The sequence below is a fragment of the Typopeltis vanoorti genome, chromosome 3, assembly GCF_054136105.1.
Source record: "Typopeltis vanoorti isolate ZY-2024b chromosome 3, IOZ_Tvanoo_1.0, whole genome shotgun sequence".
Taxonomy (NCBI): domain Eukaryota; kingdom Metazoa; phylum Arthropoda; class Arachnida; order Uropygi; family Thelyphonidae; genus Typopeltis; species Typopeltis vanoorti.
The window spans coordinates 99,057,290-99,077,500 of NC_143551.1; the positions used below are offsets into that span (position 1 = coordinate 99,057,290).

Genomic DNA, 20,211 nt, shown 5'->3' on the forward strand with positions numbered 1-20,211 from the left:
ACAAACGGCTAGATTAGAATGTGGAGGACAACCACAATAGACTGAGCTTGCTGTAGTCATTCGATGGAACAATGCTACCGCTTGTTTATTTTAGATGACATGCATCCGACGATCGTATACGTCCACGAGATATTGGCTACTTTTAGAATGATAATACGCTTTGCCCGTAACATGAGATTTCTGAAAATGTTTTGAGGGAAATGATGCGAAAGCAGTAATTTCTCTGCCCATTCTGGTCCATGATGACTACCAAATTGGGATTTCTGGGATGTACGAGTACGTGGGCGCAGAACAGCCCCTCCCAGATTACCACCAAATTGGGGTTTCTGACGTGTAACGAGAAACAGTTGTTTCACAGAAATGATTGTATTATTCTAGTAGCCTTTTGCACACAGGTAGAGTTTTCGTGACCTCGAGTTGAAGCTGCTATTAAATCTATCGAGACCTTGCACTACACTAAGCCAAAATTGGCTTTTTAATTTCTCTTTCTTGACAGTGCATCCATTAGAGCAATGATATAATGCCATGTAGTTAGCTAGCATTCTGATTATAGACATTTTTGAAAGCTTTTTAATTAATTATAAACGTTAACAAAATCTCTTTTTGTAACGAGTTTTCCGTAGGTGTTTTCAGATTTATAATTTAGTGTGGCGGTATATTTATGGCTGCCATAAAATTATGTTTCACACGGTTCTATTTGCTGTAAGTGATGCGAGTTTTACGCCTTTGAGTTCCGCCCATTTGTTCTGTTCGTTGTTATTTGCTCGTCACGAAGATAAAAAATGCAGTTGTATTCTCGCGAGAGCAGATTGAAGTAGATGGTACGCCGATAAACGTATACGAATAACATGGAAAATTTTTCGAAATTATGCATTTAAAAAAGCACGATTATTTGAACGCTGTTTTAACCTTGCATACAATATTATTTGGGTCAGTATCACAATACTTATTACTGGGTAATTAGAGTTAACTAGTCTAGTGAATTAAATTTGTATGAAATATTTATTATCTAAATGCATTGGTATATTTGTAATGCCCATACAGGGCGATCCGAAGTATTTTGAAGCAACAGAAGCAGATGTACGGTAAGCAAAGTAATAATAGGGAAACCAGACTTTAAGTAATTTTCTTTAGGGAAACTGATTATTCGATTAGAGCCTGCATATTTTTTTAAATAGCGTTTAATATGTTATGAATAAATGTCTTGAGCAGTTGTTTGGTTTACTACAAGTACATTTTATATTTTCGTCTATGGATGAAAATAATTACTAACAACTATTTTTTTATGATATAATGTTCGTTGCTGTCAGTAGATGGCAGCACTAGCATAGGTAGTCCAAGTATTGAGCATTCTGTTTAATACAATAAATTCTTTCGTTCTGTATTTCAAACATATTAAAATTTTATAATATATAAGCATTATATATAAATAGGATTTGTTTTAACAAATACCATAAAAGCTTGAATTAGCACTGAACGCTGTTTCACGTTTACTAAGATAGAAAAATAGGTAATTTAGAAATATGTCATTTAAAAAGACTGATGTGGCTAAATATTTTTCATCAGTATTTTTATTGCAATGATTTCCATCAGATCCCTGCATGACACGTGAGAAACACTTTTTCACGATCATCTAAATATAAAACTCTTTACACAAAGCGTTATACATGCAATCTCACGTTTATTAAAAATATACAAAATATCTTGCGAAATATTTGCACAATTTTAATATATGGGTGATGTGGGACGATATAGCAATGGAAAAATATGAAAAAAAGGTCAATTAAATGACATCAGAACTATAGAATATTAGCGATGAGTATACACTAAGGAACTGTGTATTGATGAATTTATTCAATCACAGTGAAAAGGGGAAGCATGATAAATGCATATTTATGCTGCTGACGAGATATTGTAGTATAAATACAGAGTCAGATTTTTCCATGTGGTATGAGATGAAAGAACAAGAAATCATTCCTAGAAGTTGAATAGGATTATGTTCAGCAAGAAAGAGAGGAGGGGGGGGGAGAGAAATGAAACACGTTTTTTTCGTGGTCGTTAAAGTGGATGGAATGCATCGATTGTGGTTGAGTCTAATGAGAAGTATAATAGGCCATATGTTAGGCCAATATGGGCCTCCCGCAAGGAGTACTTGAACTCTACGGAGTACCAAGTAATAATAATAATATAAATGGTTTGGCTAAGCATCAGAGATTTTGTGAGCTGCTCTGGTTGGCCGAGTGGTTAGCGTAGCAACTTTTCGAAGAACAGGCTGCGAGTTAGACTTCCGCTGTACTCGACTCTTTGGGTAGTACATGAATTTCATCTATTGGTGTTGAGACCATTCGATGAAATTTATCTTATTAGAGGCCAGGAGTAACTTGAAAAATTATCATTTTTGCTGTATAGAACAGAATTTCCTGATTATTTAAATCTTAGCTCCCGAGGTATTAATATAGTATAAACTACGCGTCTTTCGTATGATTGATTTACATAAAAATATGCACTTTTAATTATGGCATTTAATTTTTAAAGAACCATATGTCTTTGATAAATATATAACTATCCCATTGTGAGGACCAGTGATATATTTGAATTTATATACTGCCCGAAATTTAGATTATTCATAGATGAATCTAGGAGTTTTCACTAGCACTGTTTCATTTCTTTGTTCAGAATAAGTCGGTATAGGAATGTTAATCACACAAGTGAACTGGAAGTACCAGTTCTGTTCGATTACTTTACTGTACAAATTATATAAGTCAGAATGGATATAATTGAGAACTTTCTTAATATTGTGCGAAATGTTGCTTGTTATGCCAATGTCTAATCAATGTTCCTTTGCTGGCTTTGCAGTTGAAGTTCAGAAATGTCTATGTGTGTGTTGGGGGGGGAGGGGATTAGACAGTTCAGGGAGAATAGTTCTGTTATATTGCTTGTTTATTTAATATTAAAATTTCGTCTTTCTGATACGCAAAACGAGATTATTGAAGAGGGAAAAAGCACTAAAGCCAGGATGACCTTGGCAGATGACCTGCTAGCTATCCACCAGCTGTCATCTAGGCAACTAACGATCGTTGACAGCCACAAAATTACGAGCTAACAACAGGCCATACAGCAATTGCTGTCTGCCTACCCTGCGTATCACTTTGAACTGCCAGAAAGTGCAAACTCGGCTAGACGTCGGGTCAATATTGTGTAACGTTAAAGGAATCATTAGATGTTGGTTTTAGGCATTGCAAGTCCATTCGGTAGTGTATTTAGAGTTTATATTTTTGCGCCGACCCTATACATGAATACTTCTGTTTAAATAGAAAGTCTTGACACTAGTAGCTGTTATTGGGACCACCCAGTAAGTAGTTGTTTCTCATTGTATATTTGTAAATTATTAAGCTTTAATGTGGATCTCAAATGTTTCCACTCCTCCTTTCGTTTATGAATTTTATTGTCTTCCCTCTCTGAACTGCGGTTGTGCTGTTGGGTTGACCACTTGTGTTGATGGGAAGATTACTGGATAATTATATAGCTTTTAACCTTTGAGATTGTTTTTCTTCCTCAGCGAGTTCACTGTTTAGACACAAAGTCCTAGAACTAGCTTAAACAATCCTAGGACTATCCATCATTTTTTTTTTTTTTGAAAAGGGACAGTTTTACACTTTGTAACAAGAGCCAAATAACTTAAGTTATAGGGAAATCTTTTATTCTAATTTTTGTTTAATATTTAAAGAGCCATTTCTTGCATTTTTTTTCTTTAAGGTAATCTTGAATACGAATCTGCACGGAATCAGTAAGAAGTATAGTTTGTGAATGGACCTTCAGTTTCTTCCCTGTAAAAATAAATATGTATTATTATATGAGCTTAGCGTTCTTGTTTATTAATATTAATTAATGCTTAATTTGACCTCGGTTTTCTAGTCCTGTCTTTTCTATCAGTATCTCCAGAGTAGTGCAGTTGCGAAGGCGATACGACGTTTGGCCTTTGGCAGAAAGACCTGGTTTGAATCATATGTAGGACGTGACCACTCCCTCAAAACTCGGGTATTTCATCTCACAAAACAAGCAAACCAGTAATTAATAGCAATTGTGTGTATTAATTGCGTGAGAACATGCAGATAGTAGATATAATACTTTAGCCTTACAGCATTAGTTGCTTCCGACTATCAAACCGAACGTTCTGATCTTTATTGTTGATATTTCATATATATATATATATATATATATATATATATATATATATATATATATATATATATATATATGAAGGACGGGTTCGACTCCCGTCCATGACGTGGGAAACCTTTATCTGGCCAGTTTCGACTAAAGGTTAGGTAGCCAGTCTTGTACGGGGCTCGTTCCTCAGAATAGGCAAACTGGTCAGTAGAACACATGCAATTTACAGACAAGAATACTTGGAGGCATAGGGCCTTACCCTTGTATTACGGTTAAGAAATGCAAGAGTATTTGGAAGGCTATGAGTGCTGAAGTGCCTGTTAAAGCCACTGATGGATATATATATATATATATATATATACATCTAGCGATAAAAATTATAATAGTTTTTATGTAATGAAGATGTAGAATTGGGTTATCAGGATGTATGGTAACCTATGATATGAACACGGATAACATTAATGAAGTACATGCATGATGAGCATCTGGCTACTGTTCTAGTGAATATGTTTACGAATGAAACTACAGCTGTTGAAATAAAGAATTATCTTAGTTCTTTATTTATTATGTTTAGTAGCATTTTGTTATTAAATAAAATATGTTAATTGTATGTTATGTGCTCATAGGAGAAAATGAGATAAAATCTCTTTAAAAAAAACGTTATGCAGTGATATTCGGTGATCTTTTATTATTTCTCATTGTCCAGAATTTAACCGTTATTTCGAGTCATCCATTATCGTCAATGCTTCACTTTCGTCTGGAATAATTATACTTTTCTTCAAAATCTGAATCCAGCAAAGGAGAAATTGCAGAACGTACATCATATAAGCACTCTATGTGGAGGTTAAAGCAGAGAAAGGAAATATCTTGATGTTCTTGTTGAAGAGCTGCATCCCTAGCCTTTGGGGGCATTACAGGAGAAAGGCTGTCATATCCCACTTACAGCAGAGAAGAGACGTAAATGCTTGAACAAGTAGGAGGAGGAAAATTTAGTTCATTCGGTTTGAAGTTGAACTGTGAATGAATGCTCATCAAGAGAGGAATTCTTAAAATTAAGATTACGTGTGCCTTTCTCGTTGATCAAACAAACCACGAAATAAATTAGAGATACTTCTGGTGGACCGGTTACTAATTGAGTGGAGCATGTTACTATCGACATGACCGAGAACATTCCGATTTTCATAATGCGCTGTGTTTACCACCGAAACTGCAAGAACGAACTCGCTTATAAAAACGTTTTGTCCTTTTTTGGGCTATCTTGGGGATGTGGTCGGTTCCAGATGGGTAGGTTCCACGCAGTTTAAAATCCCACCTGTGCCTTTTAAGTGAAGTGTTACAACGTAGTGAAACTAATCTCTCATAAGACAGTTGTTTGACATTGTTTTCATCCCAGCAGAATTTCCGTGAACGTTTAATCCCTTGTGTTCACCGCAGTGCACGATTACAATATCGGCACTCCTCGCCTTTGTTCCACTGTATAAACCGACTTTGGAAGCGCATTCACTGTATGCTGGTCGTTGGTCCATTTCTACCTAAGTATGCATGGAAACGAAGGCCTTTTATGAAGTGAAACGGAGCAGAGATGGGCGAGGATTGCAGTCTTCATGTTTAGCACGTCAAGCTGAAGATCTTGCTAATAATTGCCTCCTACACTGGTCATGCGGAAGGGACGTCACAGATATACAAATACGACCTTGGCCTCAACACTCACTGCTATCACGTAATTCGTAGTCATAGTAACAGAGAGGTATAAAAAGTCTTTCCCCTCCTCCCCCTTCGCACACATACATGCCGTGGTTTCAAGTTACTTCGGTCAAACAAAGCAACCACCAACTAACCCAATTGAATTCCAGGCTCAGTTCCAGTGAATGAGGTTACTTCACCACAGATGAAGACAAAACTGGTCACCGCGTCAAATGAATTAGAAATCAATTCTTGGTGGGATGATGAATAGGAAAAAATGGGATTGGCGAATCTTTTGTAGGTAATAACGTGGAGTTTACAATACCGTATGAGCTGCGACTGGTGTGCCGCAATTATTTTTGGCTTGCGGGCTACATTTCCAACTTGAATAAGCTTTGCGGGCATTTTTCACTGCGTGAAATAATGTTTTTACGACAACAGGGTGATTCATTACACAATTGACTTCTTTTTTAGATGTCAATAGATGCGTGTATGTACACTTAGTTTGTTAAACGTAACACAAAAAATCGTAAAACTTATTTAAATAAAAAAAATAAAATAAAAATTTTTGTTTTTCTCACTTTCTAGACACTGGCAATCACAGTGTAATCAGGGTCATATTGTCAATCCTCGTCAACCCCTGGGTTATCGAAGGGACCATAACGAGCACATGCTCACAGGTGATCCTAACGTAATCGTTCAATCAATGTTGTCATCGTTGCTCTCCGCTGTCTGGAGGTCAATGCATTAATCTAACCGTGTCAAACTACTGTCATGGAACATGACCGATGGTTTATAGCAAGTGCAATATTTGTGAACAACTTTTACCCACTACTGCGAATGTGAGCATGACGAACCCCCCCCCCCCCGCCCTTTATACACTCAAATGGCTATTTGGAAATCATTATTATTCGTTTAATCAAATCTACAAATATACCAGTATGGTCTAGTATCCCACAAATAACAGAAATGTATGAAAATACACCACAATTAACTTAAAAATTCTGTAAGCAAACCAAAATTACTGGTTCACTAATCAAGGGGCAGTCACGCTCGCAGATCTGATATTGGCTTGTTTAAAACTATCACGCACACAGCAAATCCCTAAATGATTGCAGCAGCCACTCTAACATATACAGCTGTACTTTATTCATATCTTTCCAAGTGATTGGAAGGTTGCATCTAAAGAGGAGGTTATTCTGTCGAAATCAAAGTAACACAAACACTTTCGATATTAAGTCACTTCAGATATCGGCATTCTCAGAATTAGTAGTAGAAGGAGGAGGAGGGACTTGCAGTTTCTCATTGATAAAGAGCTGTTCTCCGCTATCAGGAAACTTCGACGACTATTTCCATACAATGAATAAGGAGTCTGCACACATAGCGGTAGATCCACACTAATAAGAAAACACACTTATTACGATATAACTATTTTGATGTTCATCTGACGAAGATGAATTAGGCGTATACTGATAGACTAAATATTCTTACGGGTCAGCTGTTCATAAGTAATTATTTGGATGATTTCCTAAACAACATATCGGGTTTCATCTAAATTCCTCTGTTAGGATTTGCATACTCCCATCCTCTTGTTTTCCTTAACCAAAGAGATGCAGGAAGATCTTAAACTAAGTGTGGAATGCGAGCTGACTGCCGGAATTGCATCATAACTTATCGGGGACTCACGTCCCCGATAAGTTATGATGCAATTCATAATGATGCAGTCAGAGATTAAATATTCTTCGAACATTCGCAGACTCTGTGTTCGACTTATTCAGAATTAGTAGTAATAATAATCCGTGATGCAGGACCGTAATTCCCACAATCTGCCCAGCTGTACTTGATATGATAAAGTGGTTATTGCGTGTGTTTTCCTAGCTGGTTTGTCTGGTTGTGGGATGAAAAACCCTGCCGTCTTCGTACGAGGCAGTATAACTCACCTTCACTTGAAAATCCCTGATAAAGATTATTCGCATCGTATACGAGATCCGGACCTACGTCTTTTCATCTAGAGGACTAAGTCGAAACTGACCGAGCTAGAGCATCGCCATTTCCTCAGAATTGCGTAACGAAATAAGTCCGTAATGTAAGCCACTAAGATTAGTTAAAGATCATGACCTAAGGCTTCAAATCCTAAATTGTTTGCCAATCTACGTGGTCTTTATATTGTTTTAGTATTTGCAAAATGAATGCTCGTTTTTTTTTATTATTTTGTTATTGTTGTAGAATCCTAATGAAGTTGAACACAGATTCATAGCAACTCGTTCATGTAATCTTAGTCATTTCTTCAATAAATTCTGTGTGTAATTTGAGGGATCAGTGTTTATCAAATAAAAATAAAAAACAAACTAGAAGTATAATAAGAAATCACGACATATAAACAATCAAATATTGTCATCGAGATGCAAAAGCCTTAATTAAAAGGGTGCTACAAATTCTCAATGTTGATAACTCAGTTACCATTTCGAGCTGACGTTCAAGCCCCTTTTATCCAATTCTAAGAAAACAATTTTGCATCTTGTTTTCTTGCCATTTCGTTCTACTTTATATAATTGTTCTTTATATTTCATACTGCATTCTGTATATGCCAGTTGTACTTTACATGTGTCATAAACGGAAGGAGCCTGTGACATTCCGTTTATGACACAGGCTTCCCTTAAAAAATATTACCCTCGCTGAGATCTTAAAAGTGGACTTTTTTTTCCATTTATTTATATTCATTTCGTTCTATCACCTAAAGGAGCGTTCTGCTATTGGCATTATTCACTTTGTGCCTTTAGCACCAAGAAATGGAGAAGAAAAGACGCACATAATTAAAACCAGTTTCAAGGTTATGATACTAACTAATAAAAACAAATTTCCCATTTTAACCGCATGTAATAAGAATAATTACACTCGTAATCCTTGCTTTTCTGACATCGTGTGTGTACGCAACATAAGGTAACTACGATTTGAGTCTGCTTTCAATCTGGTGGTGTAGAAATAAATCAGAAATAACCAAATAATAAAAAAAAAAATACATTTTTATAAATAAATAAAATTAAAAAAAAAAATTATGAACCTACGAAAGGTTATTAGTAAACCTATAGTACATCGTATCGCGGATGGACTAAGGATTTTTTTTTTCCTCCTTGAATTCTTTATTTGTGACTGCTACTTCACGTAAGCCAATCACTGGATCACATTCAGCTGCAGCTTTACAGTACGACAGGTAAACTCGAGATCCCTGTTTACACCTTCCTCCTACAAATATCATTCCCTCTCCGTTTCAAGGCTATTTGTTCCGAACTGATTTCACCAATAACCGGATGATTAGCAAGAGTCAGTCCAGACATCCGTTTTGTTTTAATGTTTAACGAAATACTGCAGCTATATACTGTTTTATATACGCGAAATACTGTTTTAATGTTTAACGTTCCTTATTTAAATAATAAGAATTATAATTTTTACTGATAACAATTTATTTCGTTTTTTTAAATTTGTATTGATTTTCAAAGTTATATAGATTTTTTATTATTTATCTGAAAATGCGAAATACTGTTTTGTTTTAATGTTTGAATAGGAGATCGCCTTCAACGCCGCTGATCAACTTTTTTTTTTTTTTCCTACCACCTAAATACTTATTCGCAGGAGATGAACTGCTCGGTAGTTTTGGATTTTCTAGAAGGCCAACATCTACTATTCTTCGGTTCCAGAGGTTACTGATCACGCATGACGCCTCACGCAAAATTTCTTTATTTGGGCGGTGGTAACTTAGGAATTGCATTGTCGGTAAACCGATTTACCGGTAATTTGATATTTTTACCGGTAAATTCGGTACAAATAGATAGACATGAAATAATTTCCTTGAAGCCAAATATTTATTTGTATACACTTTCACGTATGTTTATATTTTTATACATTAAAGACACCGAAGCGTCAAATATTTTAACTTAAACCGTTCAAGTAATTTATGTTTTAAATTATTACTTCAAAATTCTTCGCAAATTTTAAAGTATCGTATTACACCAGTATGCTGGAAATTTTTTTTTCCTTTTCGAGTAATGATTTAAATATAAGAGAAATTAATTAGTAATTAGTTACGACGTTCGAATACAGTTTTATTAACAATCGTGTATTGTGTTTTATGAAGAAACTGTGAACTTAATAAATGTATTATGTGAACATTTAATTTTTTTTTTTTTTTTACATAATTTAAACGACATATGTCAGTTGTCATTTTGCAGATTCTTACAATGGAATTACAATCTGAATTCTTACAACTGACGCGAGCGCATTGACGGTCTTTTTCTATAGTGTGTGTGTGTGTGTGTGTGAGAGAGAGAGAGAGAGAGAGAGAGAGAGAGAAATCTTCTGTCTCTTTTCTGCGGCCATTTTTCTGATGTTTTACAATATTTACATAACTCTAAGAAATTTAAATGTTGGTGATAGTTACGGAATTTTTAATACCAACAATAAAACTGCTATAACAAATGCAGTTCTTGAAATGCTCAAACGTATGCATACCGAGGACAAAAATATAGAAGAAGGTAAAACAATAAATGATGACGATAATGATACAAATTCAACACCCTCATCAACTTCAGTTTCGCTAGCGCCGGCTGTTACTTCTTCCAGATCAGAATTTTCCAATAAAGATTTAACGATAAAGGAACAATTGAATTTGTTTATTAAACAAAAGACGCAATCTAATAATGAACAAGTATACAGCTCACAATAAAAAAATAAAGGAAATAGAAAGAAAAGAAATTATATATTTCGAAGAGCAGAATATTAAAGGGAAATTTTGGCAGATAACTTCTGATGCGTTAATTAGTCGTATTTGCAACTGCACCAAGGTTAGATCACGACTGGAGATGATAGTTTAAATACGCTCTGTTTTATAAAAGCATATTTTCTACGCAATAAGAAAATTAACAGTGGAGTCTTCAAGTGGTAAATAAATAAAATATTCAATTGTTTGTTTCATTTTTGTTTTATTTTAGACCTTTTTTATACAAAATTTGTTAGCACGATGTTTTTATTAAAAATTTCACATTTGGAGTCAAACGTTTTAAATTACCGTTACCAGTAAACTGGTAACGTTTTGACAATTTACTGTATTACCGGTAATAAAAAAAAAGTCGGTAAATTTGTAACACTTAGTGGTAAGCACTCTCCAAAGATTAGTGCAACATAATGCCCTAATCAAACTCCATTGCTTGCTAACGATTCAATTTCATTGCATTGGAATGTAATTGTGACCACGAGGTGCTTCACATAATAATAGCAAAATTATGTTGGAGTATTTATTGATTGACTGCTTATTATACTCGGGTATCCGATCTCTTTGTGTGTGTGTGTAGCCCTGGGGCCACAATACCAGGTGTACTGCTCATGCGCCCCTCATATTCAGTTCCCTTCTCAGGCACATCCAGAATTATTCCCCACACGCGGGCCAATCTTTATACATCCTTAGACAAGCGTCTGTTTTTATTCTCTCTCTCTCTCTCTCTCTCTCTCTCTCTCTCTCTCTCTCTCTCTCTCTCTCTCTCTCTCTCTCTCTTTCTCTTTGAAAGGAAAAACTGCTATCTCACCTTGCTTTGAAAATACTTTTTATTTTGAATAAATGTTCCTCACGTCACTGAAGCGAATTGAAAACCCAAAGCTTTTCCAACCAAAGGGCGCACGTTGTGTTGTTCATCCGACTGCGGTAGAGGCGCACCGTTGGAGCGCGTAATTATAAATGCAGTGTGATCTTTGTTACCAGAACACTCGGCTTATGTAAAAAGGTTGATCTCTTTACGTTAAAAAAGTCTCTGGACGAATCTTCTCGGGTAATGAGCACGTGACACGTACTCATTTGCAGATTTCAGGATTAAGGAAAGGAAATGTTATCACAAGCGATGCAATAAATACAACTCACTCCACATACGCCATCGTAATGATGGACAGCCATCTACTTACTTCATCTTCTCATTCCAGTGGTCACAGCTGCTCCACCCAAACAGATGACTTTCAAAGAACGTCTTACGTATTCTTATCTAGATATTTAAATCCTTTATGGCTTCGTGCAAAGAATTGGTTGCGGAGCATATTTTCGCTTTCATTCCAAGATTTCGCCCAGTGAAAGAAGTTGGAATGCACTGCTGGCTTTTACAATCCTTTTGTGTATTCCTGTTCAGAGATTGGAACTATATGTCACTCTACGAGGATCAGCGACTCATTTTCCCAAAATATAGATCTTCCTGTTGGGCAAAAATTCACTAACATTATCGCCGAAGAAAGCTAAATACTTCTCTTAGGACGCATGAATTGCCGAATTCTGGCACAACGCCAGCCTTCCCCACTTCATTAAATCCTCTTAGTTGGATTGAAAAATAAGTGTGGACACTTGTTTCACTTCGGTCTATTAGCGGTAGACATGCTGCTGATTTTGCTATTTTACTTTAACGAGCGCTGAGATTAAATCCCTCATCCGGACGTGCTCTTTAGGACAAAATGTGTGGCAAGAAATCTGTTCTCATTCTCTTGGCGGAGCGCATTATAAGAATGAATACTTATTTAAGCCGCAAATATGGCTAATCTGTTTCTGGTTAGTGGATCTAAATTAAGCCTGGAAAAATCTAAACCTTTGGGATTATGACAACACTTCGAATAAAATCAGCAAAGTAAATTCTCTCTCTCTCTCTCTCTCTCTCCTGTGCATGCTGTATTGCCATTTTTTTGCCTAGCTCAGTCGGTTTTGCAGAAGACCTTCGCTTGGAAAAAAATTAAATTAAGATATTTTTAACTTTTATCAGGTCTTTTTAGTGGGAGGTGAATTTCATATAAATGTCGTAGTCTTCCTCTTAGAAACTCGAGTTTTTCATTCCTCAACTAGACAAACCGACCAGAAGTTCTCCTGGCGGGTTTGCAATTTACCCACGAAAAATATATATTTAGGCATAAGACCTTCTAAACATTATTGAAATGTAATGGAAGGCCAGGCGTTTAAAGGCCTATAAATTCCGGGAATTTATAGGCCTTTTTACGTCATTACTCATTTCACCACTGGGATGCAGATGACGTAGAGTTCCCAAAATATGGATATGAAACTCTATTTATTTCTTCACCAACATATCTTTAATATTCTTGACCATTCTTCTTCCACTTCCTTTCACCAGTCTAGGTCAGATGCCTGTTTCGTTTTGGGCTAGGGTTTCATCAGTCTTCCTCTCTTTCTTCATCCCTTTGGTTTGTAATTCAACATCTTCCTTTACTCTTTTAGGTCATCTAGGTGTTCTTTCCAGTTAATTCTGTATTTTCTTGTTTCGATTCTGAATCATGTCTTTGGTTTAGTTTTATTAACCTCTTCATTTCGCTTTACATCTATTCTTCGGGTAACACTTGATATTCGTTTCTGTTGCAATGGTTATTTTCTTATCTCCTCTTATTTTCTGTACTTCACTTCAAGAATAATGTTATACATTCTTAGTCTGCTTCTTGGTGACTGTTGTTGGTCTTAATTTTTTTTATTATTCCATTTATTTCAGAGGATTTTTTATTTTCTTAGATGTGGGCAAATCTTCAGTGCAAATTTATTTTCTCACTTTATTACAAAAACTAAGTAAATTACTAAGGCAAGACACACCCTTCACAAAACCACGTGTCCTTTATAGAGTATCATTCCCATTTACCCAGCCTGAATGCTGTCTTTCACCAATTTCTCAAATAATTAAAATAATTGACTTGATCAATTATTTTGTTGTCTATAATTATTTTAGTTCGGACTTTCTATTTTAAATGGAATGATTTTTTTTGAAAGATTGACATCGTTCGACATTTATATTTTTTTCAAATATGGAACTGATTTGGTTCTTCACTGTTTTGGCTTATATCTTATGGCCTGTATTTAATAAATAATAAATATATTTCTTTTTTTTTAATTATCTAAAAGTTTAAATTAGTAGGAAGAAATAATTAGAAAAAGATAATGTACAGCAGATAAATATAATGTCTAGAATATTAAGAATTATTGAACGCTGAGCAACGGAAAAATAAATGTCTGTAGACCACGTTTTTTTGGCAAGTCTTGTGTAAGATATATTTATTCTCTGTAAAAATACCATTTTTATAATACTGTTTTTATTAATGGTTTCAGATATCAATTTAGTTTTTATGGGTCTTTAAGGGCCGTTCTTTTGTTATTAAACAAAATCTCATTTTGGTGATAAATGATCCTGTAGTTGATGCTTCTTAACTAGACGAAGGGAAAATAGATATTTGTCATCCTAGCACTTGATATCGTAAAATAACAGAACTGAAAAATGCTTACGGTTATTCTCTGTATACAATGGAATATGGGCGTGCGTGTCATAGAAGAATAGCGGCCATATCGAAGCGGCCATATCGAATATCGAAGCAGGAGCCAAATATGCGGTTGTAAAAAGAACCTTCTATAAGGAATTCTAACGGAGGACGTCAGGTTTATGTCAAATTCTAAAGCATAAAGTTTAACTTACTAATTAAATAAGTACTTAATAATTCCCTTATTGAAAATTAATTATTATCAATAATTACATACTAAATAAACTAAATGATTGATTTAATAAATATAATGACGACATTTTGAAAAAAACAATAGTTTTTTTCAAAACCTATTGTTTTCTGACCTCTTCATTTTATTTTTTATTAAAAAATAAGCAAATAAATATAAACATTATACTTAACAAATGGAAATCTGTGCTATAAACTTGGAAAATTCTGCGTAATCCATGGAACTTACAAAACTATTTTCTCCTGCGCATTCCAGGTTTTAGATTTTCTTAACTTCTTGAATCGCGTAGTCCAAATATATAAAGCCACGATCTCATCAATTCAGACAATAAAACAGCTTCTCATAAGTTGATCTCACAAATAACATTTTTCACCGTATATTATGCAGATGTACTAACATGAATTGAGAAGTAAACACACGAACTATGCAATAAAATGCAAATGATAATTACTGATTAAAAAATTTAAGCTCGCGCACTATTAATGCCATGGGTACAGCGCTTGGCATGCTGCCAGTAGAAACAGAAGTGAGAAAAATTACGTTATTATTGGTTGGTGGGATATTTCTATTGTTTCTGTGCAAGCTAAGGTTCTGAAGACCAAAAAAGTAATTTGCGAAAATAAATTTATTGCAAAGAGACCAAAAAAAGACCTAAGATTTTCGGTATACTGCTGCATAGCTGATTAAAAAAAATCTAATCTAATTTAGACTTGAATTGGAAAGGGTGATGCTAGAATTCGAGGCTCGCATATAAATAAATAATAATTATTTACAATTTTAGAAGCATGTAATTACTCGAATATCATCTAGCATTAATATGCTAATTGAAATGTGCAATCGACTTTCGTCTTAGTTGACTGTAGATTATTTATTTATTAATTAAAATGAATTAAAAATTTGGGACTCCGTTTCAGTTTGTTACTACACTTTTGTGTTCGGGATTTAATGAGTGTGGCATTTGTTCCGATTGTTTTGATTATTGCCGTTATTGTTATTACGGCATACAGTTATACGACACGCACCTGATTGCAGACATGGTGTGCCTTTTGTGCCAGGCACACCCTACTCTGTTGCATATAGAAAGCCACCCCACATTGTTCTCGGATCTCGTGTGGCTACGAATTTGGTGTCAATGAACCCATTGGCTGTGCCGGATTATTAACACACACACACTTCTACCAAAGGAAAGGTAAAGACGCTCTGCTCAACCAAATGCTACACTCTTTTTAACGACGAGTTATCCTATTTTGCTTAAATATTCTGCGTTAAATATTCTACTCGATTGCTCATTACCGTATCCTCTCCAATTATACAAATATTTGGATGCTAAATAGTAAACAGTAAGCGCGACTACCTATTTCAATGTTCAAAATGAGATATTTGGTTATTGTAATTGCTACGGGCATGTTTGTGATGCGCGATATACTTTTAGTATGTATGAAAACGCTTAATCGTTTTCGCGAAATCAAACTGTTTATATTTATTGTATTTTGAAATGCGCAAAAAAAAAAAAATCCTCCCCCATGTAAGACTTGAATACGAAACAATCTTTTTATGGTAGCATTTCGAACCAACTATCATTATTTAATCCATCCTCTCTCTAATGGAGTTAGGATTGAGAATCTGAATTCGCATCGGACACAAATTAAAATAACCGTGAAATCCCAATTATTGAAAATGGAGAATAGTGTTTGTTTTGGATTCTTCTTATGATTTTCGATCTGTTAGTAGGAAATCCCCCAATAGTTTTGTCGTTAGTTTATGTCTGTGTCACATGACAATTCCTTGAGTTGGACATGTGATTATTTTAACCAATAATTGCTTTCTTACTTCAATATTTTTGTGACTTCTGTTCCTGAAAAGAATAACCACTTAAGGTGATATTCTGTGTTTTCTTTCTTTCAGGGCCGTCGTTGGGTCCCGATCCCCAATGTCTCTTCCATCTCCGGTCCAAATTACTCGCTCAGACATGATCACAAGGTAGGAATTTTATTTCTTCTGCTTTCAGTAAACATCCTTTGAAATGATTCGATTCCTGGGGGATTATTTGGATGTTTAATATGCGCATCAAGCAGACTGGAGATTCCGGTTATTTTAATTCTGAACTTAAAATTAACCGAAATTCTTTCCTCCACGCATTGTTGAAAAAAAAAATTTGTTTTGTACACTAATCGGATTTAATCTGCACAAATGGAGACTTCGAAATAGTTTGCTAAAGAAACAAACGATCCTGCAATCATGAAACACAATTCTTTTCAGTTCAAATAATAATGAAGATTGGGATTATTTATAACGCTATTATTTTTATTGTAAAAAAGGTTTTATTTTTTTTAATCATAAACGTAAGATGCAAAATCTATTTGCATAATTATACCTTAATAATAATTAATGTAACTTACTTTAAAAATGTGGTAATATTTTTTTCGTTGGACCTCTAACGAATCCTGATACCGAGTCTGGTTGGCTATCTTTGGAAATATTCAAAAAAGCGTTTTTCAGACTCTTCTTATGTGCTAACCAGTCCGTATGCAAGGATTGATTAGTTAAACCATTCTTTGTCCTTACCTAAGGATCATCATCTTCCTCATCACTGGAAAAATATGATAACAGATTTCAGTTATCCATTAAGACGCGACTAAATCCCATCTAGACGCGAAAAAATTCACGAAACGTGAACTAACCTGTCTTATAACCAGATGGAAGGTTTTTTTATAACCCCAAAAATAAGTAAACTGGCCTGAAAAATATACAGACCTAATGCACTAGTATCGTATCCTTAGTTTGTTTCGGCTGTAACTCCAAACAACCCATTCAACCCATTCATAGATCACAGAATGATCTTCCAGTCGAGTGAAATTGCAGACGAACAGAACACGACACAGCAAGTGATGCAACACTTCAAGTTTCACCCCACTTATTAAACTACCGCAGAACATGGAGATATGTTATTCCTCCATGCCAAACAACAAGCCTGCTGAAGGTGAGGATGGGGGAAGAGGGGGGGGAGTGATGTGCGACATCTCGCTAGATCAGTGCTGTGTCAATCGCGCGTCATCCATCTAATGAAAGAGTCGTGTGCTCCGAGGAACAATGTACGTCATGATTTTTTTCCCGCGCAACTGGTGACATCAGTATCATTAAGCCCATCAGGACACTGCCGCCATCTGGAAGGACGCCACAATGAACTGCTAATGCCCGTCAGTCACCTCAGTTTTGCTTCGGTACTTAATCTGCAGGTCAGGCAAGAAAGTCTGCAGATGCTAACAAGCAGACTCGCTAGTTTTCGGCTTCGTTCAGAGGTCACCCATCAATTTTTGACAGAGTGCCATTAGGCACGGTGCTGTCGGACCTAATTATCCAACCGGGTAATAATTTCTTTCCAAACGCTCGTCGTTCTTTGGTTTTCTAGGTCTTTAATAGTGTTCTTTCCGTCGGCTGTTGCTACTGCCGCTATCAGACCGAGTGTGAACGAAAAAAGGGAAACAAACAAAAAAGCAAGCGTCACCTGCCTTTTATGCGCCTACGTACATTTCAGTAGCACGCGATGAGGTGTGTAACAGGCTATGGTGGCGTTGTACAACAGTCAAACGCAAAGCAGCACAAAATCAAATTATCGTACACCAGATGGCTCTGTAAACTCACCTCAGAGGAACATTTTTCACCACCAGTTGGAAAATCAAACAATGAACCTGAGGGACGAAAAATGGAGCCGTTAACACATTTCTTGCTGTTAAGAGTGGGATAAAGAGAAGAAGCGGTGAGGGCCATTGTCCAAAAAAAAAGCTTCTGCTTGTTCGGATATTTCATTGTCAGAATCACTAGACTATTTCTCTGTGTTTTGATAATAAATTCTTTTCATCTTTTAAGACAACTATTTGTCAACTAATCTACCAATCGCTGCATTCGCATCCTAGTTTTTTATTTATTTATCTATTTATTCGCACCAAACTTAAAATCTTTCGTTTAGGGGTTAATTTTGCACACTGCTTTAGAATACCGGGAAATGAAATGGAAGAAGGCGGAGGCTTCGGCAGTAGCATTCACCTAAGCATCGTCATCATCCTTGTAATGGCAGGTGCATTGAGTTAACAATAGAAACACACCCAGCTAGCTGTCTGTTTCTTCGGTTATGGTCTGCTCTAGTTAGCTACACGAAAACGATGAGTACAATGTAACTATGTCCATTCACCCGGAACTGCCATGGATATCAGCACCATTAGAAGATGACAGAAATCAACTAAGGATATATCATGGGGCCACGTGGGCGGGGGAAAGAAAAAATCGCTTACTTGTGACGACGCGAGTAATGAGGCCTGGTAGATTCTCCATCACCCAGCCTGTCACTATAGCTGCCATTCTGGCAGCGAAGGTATGTTTCCTGTTCAGGTCGCTGGCTGCTCGTGGAGGCCAGCCCCTTGTCTGCTTATCCCCTGTAAAGAAATTCCCCTTCTGTTTCCTATCCCCCTTCTCGACCGGCCTTGGGTGCTCAATCTTATTGTTACGATAAACAGTCCTTGACTTCTCTATCCTCCATGAGATATTTGTGAGTAGGTGAGAATGAATATATAGTGTCTCCCCCCCCCCTTCCATTAATAATCCACCTCCTTTAGGCGTGGTTGAGGTCACCATTTTCTCGTCCATTGTCACCATGCACAAGCTATTTTATCTCACCTTCTCCCCTTTATCTATGGCATCTCGAAAAGTTGCATGGGTGGGAGGACCTGTCTCTATGTGCTAAATGAAATATTTATTTTTCTTCCTCCCACCTGCCATTGCCAATATTCTACTCACGGATTCTTCATGCTGGCAGCCATCGTCTGTAATCTCTACGTAACACTTGGAATCTATCACCAAGTCTTTTTTTTTATTTATTTGTTCAACTTCAAGTATGTGCGAAGTGTTTGGTGTAGCTCATAAACAAAGAGTTTACTGACATTGGCTGGTTTAGACGAGTATTTACGTTTGCAATACATGCAATGTTGCAGAGAACTCACGTCGTTCCCTTATTTGGCACATATTGCCAATTCTTATTATCTCTTAATTATTTTAGCTCGGTGTTTCACGTTTATTAAATAATAACCCTGAACAATGAATTTGACTTTTTCGTCTCAAACATGGATGAAATAAGCTATTTTTGTTAAATCCCATGCATTGATTATGAAAATGAATAATCAAATATCTGCATACCTACAACTTTTTTGTTATTCCTTATTTTTTATTACAATTCAAACATATGAACTTATGTTATGAACTGAAATTTGGATTTTTCTTGCCGAAAAATAAGCGAACCGCATAGAAAACATACGCATTGATTTAAGGCCAGTTGCTTCGGCCTTAATTCAAAACAACTCAACCCAATCCTATTTTCCTTTAGCGCTGTGTTTTCTAATTGTGGTCGACCACTGCCATCCTTCAGAAGTTCAAATGCAACTTCCAACCGCTGCTCATCTAAATATAACAACAACAACAGATGAGAATACTTCACAAAACTTTGTAAGTTTTTTTTTTCTGATTCTTTATTCATCATTCCCGTTTTATTATTTTTCGAGAGAACATTTTAACATTAAAAAAAAAGTGCAGCGATCACCTCTTCAAAACCCAGAAATGTACTCACTGTATACGCATCAGTATTCTTAGCTTAATTCTCCCTTTATTAACTGCAGTTACTTGCCTACGAGGGCCTTTGTGAGATAAGGGCATATAGCACTTCTTGTCGTTCGGGAATAACAGAAACAAGAGTGAATAAGTGAAACATGACTGTAAAATCTTCAGGAATGATTTCTTTTTTTAAAGTTTTACTCTGAGAAATCCTTTAATTCAAAGGATTAATTAATATAATA

The 20,211-nt window shown here is 35.8% G+C and overlaps 1 protein-coding gene across 4 annotated transcripts in view; it reads left to right on the forward strand.

The window, feature by feature from the left end:
• The window catches only part of LOC150108412 (IQ motif and SEC7 domain-containing protein 1-like), a 627,659-nt gene that overhangs the window by 244,562 nt on the left and 362,886 nt on the right, over positions 1-20,211 (forward strand). For 3 of the 4 annotated variants that reach the window (XM_090390759.1, XM_090390766.1, XM_090390762.1), the window contains exon 2: positions 16,277-16,351. In XM_090390759.1, the coding sequence (XP_090246885.1) occupies positions 16,277-16,351 (75 nt within the window). Of the gene's footprint in view, positions 1-858; positions 931-16,276; positions 16,352-20,211 lie in introns of those variants that run through there. The other variant, XM_090390761.1, reaches the window with a different exon arrangement.